At 37.2% G+C, this 11,216-nt stretch overlaps 1 protein-coding gene across 1 annotated transcript in view; it reads right to left on the bottom strand.

The window, feature by feature from the left end:
* Positions 1–11,216, bottom strand: part of adcy2a (adenylate cyclase 2a) — a 61,907-nt gene that overhangs the window by 31,096 nt on the left and 19,595 nt on the right. Inside the window, exon 4 of the mRNA XM_037677264.1 lies at positions 1,943–2,092. Within this exon, the coding sequence (XP_037533192.1) occupies positions 1,943–2,092 (150 nt within the window). The remainder of the gene's footprint in view (positions 1–1,942; positions 2,093–11,216) is intronic.

Below are 11,216 nucleotides of genomic sequence, written 5' to 3'. Positions count from 1 at the left end.
TATGCTTAATTACAATTTACTGTTTATCTAAATTTATATAGATAAATATATATAATTGCTTATTTATGACCAAAACAGAAGAAAAAATGAACCCATTACATTATTTGAGTTAGAAATGTACCTAAAGATGCATTTGGGCCCAAAATCTAATCTGACCCAGCCCCAGCCCGCAGTCATAATTTCCTAAACCCACCCAACCCGACGAATTAACGGTAATTGCAGGTTCAAACCCGGAAAAAAAACAAAAAAAGACCAAAACATTTTTATTTAGTTATTAATGGTCGGGGACGCGCAGCTGAATAAAAGCGGCATAAGATTCGGAGCTGAGAGGCGTTTGTCCTTTCATGGCCATAAAACAGCATTTGAACCCTGTTTCTGACTGCATTCTTCTGAATTACTGAGACATGCGGACAGCTCTTTTTCTGTTTTGTGTTTGGGTTAGAAATGACAGCTCTATGCTTAATTGCAATTTACTGTTTATCTAAAATAAGTTTGTCAAAAATAAAAGAATGATATAAAAACATGGATGTTCCTGTTTATCATGTTTTTTGTTTTTTACTCTAGGGTTCTTCTGAAATAGAAGAACTGACTGGATATACCAGTGGTAATCAACAGGTGTGGCTACCTGTCGGCCATCTTGGATTCAGAGGAAATTCTCCTGCAGCTACGACTGACCACTGAGTGAAGCTCAATGGAGTGAAGCAGCAGAGAGCACTCTGGTGGCTAATATGTAGTTTCATCTTAAAAAACGATGAAGAGCTGTCCACTGTAGTGACCACTACACACTCTCAGGTTTCAGACTAATCTCAGAATTCTTCTGCATGAGCATCATTCAAGTGAACGTTGTCTGAAAACGTTGGATTTTAATGATTTTTGGAGACGCCGAGTCCCTGAAGTGTCAGTTTTATTTATGGAAGAGCAGACGGTGAGTAGAAAAAAATCATTATTTTGATTTTTCTCTTTTTTTTTTTTTAAATCAAAATGGTAAATTTGCTTATGGATGCTTGTTACAGTGCGATGCAATTGAGTAAATACACATCACTGTCCAGCTTTAAATGTAACTCGCCAAAATGCAAGTAATGCATAATTTTGTTCGGCTTTGCTGAGTGTATTATGTTTTTGTATTAGTATTAATATGTACTTACTAAAAAAAAAAACTGTAAAGGGCAAAATTTTAATTTATTGGCTCATTTTTATTAAAATTAAAGAGTATTTTTGCAGTAAACAAATGCTGTACTACATTTTAACTTTACACTGATTTCTCACAAGGTGAACGTGAAAAACTATTACACCTATTGGCCACTCCTTTTTTTCCCCTTACTATCCTTGAAATTCTTTATTCAGTGTGATGGCAATGATTTACTTCCTCTTTCTATTCTTTGCAGATTGACAGTGACATCATTGCTGCTGTGGATGATGGAGCCCTGGAAAACTACATCTTTTTTTGTCCGAGACCATATTGCACTCCTAGTTTCTCCTCTCAGAGAAAGAAAAGATCTCAATAATGTCAGAGTTGGATGATCTAATCAGACTGTACTTCAGACCATCTTTCAGCTACAGAGAAATAGTGGAAATGTTTTTTTAATGTTGACCACAAATGTTTAGCAGAGCTCCTTTATCAAATTAAAACAATTCTCATGCACATCTGGCCGGTTTGGTCTCAATAATTCAAGTTGAACTTTGAGCAATAAAAACTAACAAAACATATTAGTAATTAATGTTAACAGAATACATGACCAATAAAATTTGTGTATTCAAAAATCATCATGTGCAACAATTCCTAATGGTAACAAAGACTCTACTACATCAACCAATTCTGTAAATCACATTCTCAAATATCTTGATAACGTTTTAGTATAAATATACAGAACAAACACCATCTCCAGCAGCACTGGAGCACAGTTGTTGTTAAGAGACTAATGTTCAGGTGTCAGTGCTTTACCTGTTGTCTCTTCTCAAATTCCAGTTTAATTGGAGACTTGATGCAGTTGCAGGTGTCCTGGTAGGTCTGTTTTAGAGCCAGCTCCATGAGGTGTTTATGGTACGCCCCAGCCATGTTGCCACACACAAAAATGATGACGTTGGCCAAAATCTGTGAAGGTACCAAAAAAAAAAAAAAACAGATAGTGCCAAAACTGTTAAACAAAAAAAAAATCTAATCATAAATAAAGTTCTATATTGCAGATAAAAACACTTAAACTGTACTTCATAAACCTTGCTGCAATACTGTCATGAACTTGATCATTTGACAAACTAAACTTGCAAAGTTTGAGATAGAGAAATATGAAATTAAATCTTAAATTTATTTTTTTTAATTAAAAACAATTGTCCATTATTTTTCAAATGCCATGTCTCAACTTTTATGAATAAATTTAAGCTCAATTTATAAAACAGTTGTGACTCAAGTCAAAATATCCACCTGAATGTGATCATCAGGGCAAAGTTGCACTGACAATGGTAATTTCCTAGTTTTCATCCATAGAAATCTAAAAATGCAAATTTTAAAACCAATAAGCTGAAAGCAGAAAAACATGCATTAGCAGCAAGCCCTCAGTAACATACACAGAGATAACACACACATGGACCCTACAACAAGAGACCCTGCAGCTTTGATGTGGGACAGGAATACATAATCACTCAACATGCTTGATGTGTCACCTTTCTGTATATATGGTGAAGGTAATTTTCCCTCATATCTTATATTTTGTTTTTAAAATGTAAATCTTTAGGTTTGAACACAATGGCATTTGTTAAAGAGTGTAAATGAAAATAATTTCAAACGTTTTGATAGCTTTAGGAAAAGCTGAGAGCTACAAAACTTTGTGTTGATTCTTCCTCCAAAATGTTAGACTACCACTACACCTCCCTCACAAAGGAAGGTCATTGGGGTGTTTACCTCCTTCCCCTCCCTCCTGAGGGTCTTTGTTTAGGTCGTTTTCACACCTGATAGTCCGGTAGACTTGGTTCAATTGAGGACCAAAATTCAGAACATTTGTTACATTTTCAGCTGGTGCGGTTTGCAGTCACACTGCACTGAATCCATTGAGCCAGCCTGTTCCGCCCCTCGCCTGAGGTGACGTTGCACCAAAAACTACTGAAGGAAACAACACGAAAACCTCTGAAGAAGACACTTCTTTAAATAAAACCAAAAATGGAGTGACATCAAATTTGAGCAGTTTTAGGATTTCTGTTCGGTCATTTTTCAACAATGGACTCGGCATAAGCGGAAGATGAGACAGAAGACCATGGAGAATGTTGTTTTTCACACAAGGAGGCTGACGGCTCCGTATGAGGTAAGAGAAAAGCGTGTTTGTTTTCTTTTGCGCTGTAGTCCACTTCCTGCTTTTGGAGCGGTCTCTGGTCTGCTTGCATTCACACCGCATTCGAAGCGCTCTAGAGTTCACCTCAACCGGACCGTGACTTAGGTTTTTAGGCAGACCAGAGTTCGCTTGTTTGGTTCGCATCAGAGTTCGATTGCGCATTCACACCTCCCTAAATGAACCGGACTTTCTATGCAAACGGACTAGAGTTTGATTAAAGCGGACTAAACAGAGCTGGTGTGAACGCACCCTTAGCCTGGATCACAGATGTTTTGGTCATGTTCAAGTAGATGTTACAAAAGAGCGTTAGGGCCATGCTAAAAAAAATAAAAAATAAATTACATTGCCACACTAAGGAAAAAAAATTAAAAGCCATAAAATGATGTGAATAAAGTCATATATTTACGAGAATAACTAGAATAAAGTCTTAATATTATGGGAATAAAGACTTTTTTTTTTTTTTTACAGCTGTCATTAAATTAATTTTTTTCCACGAGTCGGATTCACAATGCGACCTGTCAATCAATCCAATAGGCGTGTCAGCAAATGACCAATCTGAAGCTAAATGAGTCGTAATATTATCCCAACTCCGACATGATGAAGCAGGTTTACCGTATTTTAACTGTGGCAAAATGAAGAATGTTTGTTAAACTTTATTGTTATTGACGCTCTTACTCAAAATGTGTTCAATACTGCCACCTGCTATTGTGTTTTTGTATGCTGCTTCTGGGATGCAAATATGTGACGTCATTACATCATGACCTTCGTTTTTGTTTCCGTTTAAAAATGGCACTCAGTGAGCAAAACTGTGTAATAATCTGTTAGCACATTAGCATCAGATTATTATCAATATCGGGACTTAGAACCTGCTTACAGTAAGGTGGTACGCTCCAGCTCCCTGCAAGTAAGGAGCATTTAGCTTTAGATTGGTAATTTGCTGACACACCTACTGGATTGATTGACAGCTGTAAAAAATAAAATCTCGTACGACTTTATTCTTGTAATTCTACGACTTTATTATCGTAATTTTATGGCTTTTAATTGTTTTTCTTAGCGTGGCAATGTAATTTTTTTCTTTCTTTTTTTTGAGCTCCATCGTAACATGTGAATTTGAGTGGAACTGAAAAGAAATCTGGCTTGATGCTGTGCTGAAGGTTTAGGAAAGATGAAATCTTGGATCTTATCTGCTCTCCTTTGATGCTGAAATGCTGCTTACACAATTACAGGGCAACCTTTAGAGATGTAAACGGATTGCAATTGGGATTGGACTCAGGTGATGAACCTTTCCACCATTAAACTATTGTAGACAGAGTTTGCTGGAGACCACCCATGATGCACTGCTAGAGGTTTTTCATTCTGCCACAAGTGTCTGATGAAAACAAAACGGTTGGTTTTCTAAGACGCACTTTAATTTTCAGATTTGCTTAAGCCCACAGTTAAAGAGTGTGTGTCATAAAAGGCAGAAGTTATTGATTTTTATGTAGTTTTTTTTTTTATGGCTATGTGAAGGTAGATCATTTAAAATGTTCACTATTCTCTGTAAGTACTTTCTCTCTCTACATGTCCTGTGTGCGGTCAGTGTCGTGGGACCACAGGCAGTAAGAGATGCAGGCCAAGAGATGTAACTGTGAGTCATCTGTTGACCTTTGCTGCCAACTTTCATCCCTGTGGTTAAGAAGCTAACATTATCTGACTGGTAAGCTACAAAGGAAAAACACAACATGATAGGTTTAGATTTATCACATGCTGTCAAAAGGAAAAAGGTGGATGATGAAGTTTTTGCCTTTGTGTGTTTGTCTCTCGGGTTATCAAAATACCCCATGAACCACTGGAAAATTTCACAAAATATCTTAAAAAGTAATTACTGGAAGCAAAGCTACAACCGATTCCCTTCTGGAGTCAACCCCATTCAAGTAGGCCACCACAGCTATTTGACCATGCATCACTATTCACTTAGTCTCAACTGTGATTATGCTTTCTCCACAATGGCGAGGTGAGCTAAAACACACGTTTCAACACTTTTGATACCAATCCATTTTAAAACAAACAAAAATAAAAAAGTTCAACCAAACTACATTTATGCATGAAAACACTTCAAACTGTTATACAAATATGTTAATTTATCAGGAGACTCTCTCAAAACAAGTTGCAATTATTACTGAAATAATACTGAACTAATACTGACAATTCATTAAACTACACTATCTATTGCTATTGACAAGAGGATTTTCCACTTTCTAAACAGACGTATTTAGCTTCAATATTCCATTAATGTATTCATCTTGTATTTATATTTAACAAAATTAAGCACCTGGACTAAGGCCAAGTAGTTGGGTATGGTTCACTGGCTGGGTTTATGGTCACGCCCGTTCTCTCCATCTGGGCCCAATGTCTCCTTTTACAGTTTACTAAATGTTATGTCTGATCATTTTCAGTTACTGTTTCCAAATTCTAATACACCTAAAACAGGATCATCTAACTTCAAATGTAAAACTGATTAGTCAGAATTCACAGTAACCCAATATTGTAGTACAGTGGAGTTCAAATGAATACAAAAGCTAACTGAAACAAAGAAAAAAGATCAAAAGCTTTACCATCATCTTTGTAAGTTTTCATCAAATACTCTAGACAACACGTATATTGTACACAACATTGCAGAGTGTACCCAGATTTAAGGTCTAGAACACAGTTTTTAATCTGTTTTGCTGCCATTTTATTCTATCTTCCTTAGTCTGCCGGCAGTTTGCACAAAAGGTCAGAGGCTTAAATTGATCAATTTTAAGAGTTAAGTTTAGTGTTTTCATTATCATGTTTGTCTCTTTTTTTAATACTGCAGTCTGACCATATAATCAAGTACAATAATCTTTTGAGTTTACGCTACAGTTTATATTTGCTCTGAAATTACCTTTAAAATCTGTAATTAGAAGTAGTTTAATAGACAGGAATATAAAGAGATGCAACTCAGTGCAAAAAGGGAGGTAGCTAAGGCAACGCAGAAGGTGTATGATGAGTTGTATGGGAGGCTGGACACTAAAGAGGGCGAGAAGGACTTGTACTGATTGAGGAGACAGAGGGATCAGGCTGGAAAGTGTCTGCAGCAGGTTAGGCTTGTTAAAAATAGGAATGGTAATGATATAACAAGTAAGGAGGATGGGAAGATAGAAGGAGTATCTTGAGGAGCTAATGAATGAAGAAAAAAGGAAAAGAAGAATAGAGGTTATACTGTGAATCAGGAAGTGGGAAGATTAGTGAGGGTGAAATTCAGAAAGCTCTGAAAAGAATGAAGATGGGCAAGACAGTAGGAACTGAAGACATACCTGTGGATGTATGGAAATGTCTTGGAGATGAAATTGAGTTTGTTTTTTTTGTTTTGTTTTTTTAAACTATTATTCAGTGACATATTTGAGATTGAGAAAATCCCTGAGGAATTCATTCAACCTTTATTTATACAGGGTAGTCTCATTGAGTCATGAGGGCTCAGGTTTAAGTGAGACCAGTTTTAGGCAAATAATAAAAATGGAGAAGTGTGTTGGTGGCCATTTTTAAAAACAAGGGTGATATACAGAGTTAAAGCAACCACAAGGGAATTATTTTAAGCCACACAATAAAAATCTGAGAAAGAGTTGTGGAAGATAGACTTAGACAAGTGACAATTTGTGAGCAGCAGTATGGTTTATTGCCAAGAAAGAGCACCATAGATGCCATCTGTTCTTTGAAGATTATGATGGAGAAGTACAGGGAGGGTCAGAAACAACTTTATTGCGTCTTTGTGGATATAGAAAAAGCATATGGCACGAGGACAGCAGGACATGTTAGAGTGGTACAGGACATGTATGAGGACAGCAATAGTGGTGAGATGTGCTGTAGGAGTGACATATGGCTTCAAAGGGGAGGTGGGATTGCATCAAGGATTGGCTCTGAGCCCCTTCTTGTTTGCTCTGGTGATGGACTAACTAACAGATGAAGTCAGACAGGAATCCTTGTGGACTATGATGTTTGCAGAGGACACTGTGATCTGTGGTGAGAACAGAGAACAGGTGGAAGAGAATGGAGAGGTGGAGGTATGAACTTGAAAGAAGAAAAATGAAAGTCAGCTGTAGTAAGACAGAGTACATGAGTGTGAATGAGAGGGAGGCAGGTGGAAAAGTGAGACTACAAAAAGTAGAGGTTACAAAAGTACAGGACTTCAAGTACTTGGGGTCCACTGTTCAGGAAAATGGGGAGTCTGGCAAAGAGGTGAAAAAGAGAGTCCAAGCAGGATGAAGTAGGGTGGAAAAGATTCAGGAGTGACTTGTGATGAAAGTGTGGCAGCAAATGTCAAAGGGAAAGTTTACAAGACAGTGGTGAAACCAGCTATGTTGTATGGTTTGGAGACAGTGGCATTGACAAAAAGACAGGAGAAAGAACTGGTAGAGATGGAGATGTTGAGGTTCTCATTGGGATGGACAACATTGGGAATGAGTTCAGGGATGGACAAAATTAGGAATGAGATCATCAGAGGTACAGCAAAGGTTGGAGATAAAGTTAGAGAAGACAGACTGAGATGGTTTGGACATGTCCAGAGGAGAGACAGTGGGTATATTGGTAGAAGGATGTTAGAAATGCAACTGCCAGGAAAAAGACAGAGGAAGACCAAAGATTAGATATTTGGTTGCAGTTAAGACTCCCACATACTCGGGCATACTGTGTGTACTCCGTGAGCCACGCAAACACTGCGCACACTGTCCACAGACAGTTGAGACTTCATACCCGATCGCACACCCTGATGGGCTGCAGCCAAACTCCACAGGCAAGGGGCGTTTACCTTCGGGACATATTGAGGTCGCTGATTGGTAATTTACTGACACACCTACTAAATTGATTGACAGGTCCAAAAAAAGAGACCTACCGGCGGCCCCTGGGTAGAGGCAGCTGGCAGCCCAGAAGCAGTGGTGTTCTGTGTTTATATGTTGTCAATAAAAAGTTCTTAAAAAAAAAAACGGAGCTCTGGCCCTGAAGCCCACATAGACCGGCTCACCAGGAAATCTCCATACCATCCCACAGCCACGCTGGACCTGATTTTAATTCTCTCATGACAAATTCCTTAATTTTTCACCATTTCAGTCATGGCGTCAACGGATGAGGAGGAAGAGATCACTTGCCTCTCAGCAAAAAAGCAAACAAGAGAAAAGGCCATTAAACCAGACCACAGTTGAAGAAGGGGAATTTAATACATTGGTGTCACATACAAAACAGTCCGTCACCGGGCAGTTTATTGTGACACCGAGTACACGTACGTAAAAACTGATCTTTGCACGAAGATGGCTGGCAGACGTCCACTTCGAGTCCACGTTGAGTTTAATCGGGTACGTGCGGACCTCTGCGGAGTGAAGTACGCCCGAGTATGTGGGGCCCTTTAAAGAGGACATGGAGGTGTCTGGTGTGATGACAGAAGACAGAATGAGATGGAGGAGGATGACTCGATGTGGCAACCCCTGAAAAGATTCTCAGAATATATAGTTAAAGTGGCTAACAGACGAGGTCAAACATGCGCTACAGTATTAGTTGACATCTGTATGGAGTTGACAGCCTACAGACCATCTTGAAAGTCACCTTGGTCAATAGTTGTGTGAATTATTTGTACCTTGTTGGTTTTCACTGAGAACAGCAGGTCTAACTCTCCTCATGCTAGTAGCTTCTAGTTCAATTAAAAAAAAAAGGTTAAAGTTGAAAAACAACTGGACTTTATTTTGCAGCTGAAGACATTTCGCTTCTCATCCGAGAAGCTTTCTCAATTCAAAGAACAGGGAGTGTGGGGTTTGAGTTATAAAGCTGAGGTGTTCTGTAAGCTAGATTCACATGCAGATTTCCTTCTCTCTCCTCACAACAGAGGGCATCCTATTTTAGGATTTTACCTCTTCAATATTAATGTGCTGGTTCATTAAATCTCCAATCAGAAGTGTGAAGTTTGATGAACTTGACTAAGAGGATGTCAGCACAATTCCTTCCCATCTAAAATTCCTTGGGCAGTTTATAGGTACATGAACACACTGAAGTGTAGATATTTATTTCAAGCTATGAAACTGACAAAAAGCTGTGTCAGTTTGAAATATGTACAATTGTAAATATTCTCTTGTGTTTTTATGAAAGTAAACCTTAGGAGTTATATTTATTTATTTATTGTCCAAGGCAGTGCAGAATGACGGATCCAGGGACTAAAGCAAATAAAAATCTTGAGACAGAATTAACTTTCATACACCTAGAGATTACTTGAGCATTAACACCCCCCTTATTATTATACGCACACAAATACCACACACTGGAGGTTTTTTTTTTCCTGTATACAAGTAATTTCCCAGAAGTTTTTATTTAAAGAGTATACTGTGTACATGTCTGTAGTCAAAATATATAGTTCTTTAATGTATTATTGAATTTAAAAAAAAAAAAAAGCTAACCTGCACCATATCTGCACAAAATAAGACCAATGACATTTTTAAAGAGATGGATTTTGAACAACTTTTCTGTAGTTTACTTTTATATTATTTCTGTTTTCAATTGGGAGGTTGTCATATACAAGTATAAATTACATTAGAATTGCTTTTTTGCCAGACAGAAATGTATTACTTAAAATGTCCATTTCATTTAAAGGGATTACATTTACAGGAGTTCAACTCATGTAGTTATTTAAAGCTATTTATTTAACAGATTTGATCTATTATCCAATTACATTTATCACAGTACAGTTACGATCATTTGAGGAAATTTTGCTTTCTAGTTTATATATTGCTTATAAAGTAGTTTCCTGATGACTGGGAATTGCTGAAGTTTAATCTATGGTGGCCAAGGTCATCTTTGGCCCCTGGCTCATTGGCACCTGGATTCCCTGTTCAATTTCACTCCAGAAAAACACTCATCTCCAAAACTACAAACATTCACTATTCAAATCCCTCAATGATGGGGGACATCGGTGTGCCACTTGTATTTTTGAAAAGTCCTGAAGATTGCAATAGTGTATAGTCATTACATTTGTTGAGGTTAGTGTGCATTTGTGCCTTTCCATAACTTTAGTTTTGAAATTTGTAAAGTGTTTGTTTTTGTCACAACAAAGAGTGTGATTTGAACAATTTTACAATATAGCTTAATTACTAGCTATGTTACATTTAACTACAGGGCTGCAATATTTTATCAAGTACCTCCACATAATTATACAAAAAAGTTAAAACATGATGATAACACCTACATGCATTATATTGTGTATAGACATTCTAATAAAGAAAGTCAAATATTTAGAAGCAAATTCAAATAAAACTACCAAGAAAAACTTTAAATGTTCAAGACTGTTTCAAAGAAAGGCTGACACACTGTACTGTAAAGCACATTTGTTATAGAATAAACAGTCATTAATTCAGTATTTCAGAAAAGCACCCAGTGTTTTCATTCGGTCAAGAGTGAAACCAACACTAGGTGAAATTTAATGATACCACCTGATGTCAACAAGCTCAAAGAAATCAGAAATGTGCACCAAAGTAGAACTTGTGTAATACATGTAACTAACCAGCATTTATAAACACAGAAAATGTTTTGAATGTTTTTAGAAAATTAAATTAGCATTTGTTGAAGTAATGCCTATCACATGATGCCTTGCATTTAAAGTTTTAAGCAAAGGCCATCCATTAGTGCTCAGAGTACGTGTTGGGGATGATTCTCAGCTGTTACAACACCAGAGTGTAGCTCAATATCTGTAAAAGTAACAAAGTTATAATTACTCTTGTATTGAGAAAGGGCGATTACCTGTGGCTACCATTTTTATTGGACTGACTCCAAAAATTTATTAGAATATTTACATCCACCAATTCCTTTCTGAGAATTTCAATAAAATCTCTCCAGTGGTTCATGACATATTTTGCTAAAAATAAA

Source organism: Nematolebias whitei, chromosome 5 (genome assembly GCF_014905685.2).
Source record: "Nematolebias whitei isolate Nwh7 chromosome 5, NemWhi1, whole genome shotgun sequence".
In the NCBI taxonomy this organism is placed as follows: domain Eukaryota; kingdom Metazoa; phylum Chordata; class Actinopteri; order Cyprinodontiformes; family Rivulidae; genus Nematolebias; species Nematolebias whitei.
The sequence above is the reverse complement of the archived record's forward strand: the minus strand, read 5'-3'. Positions and strand labels throughout refer to the sequence as shown.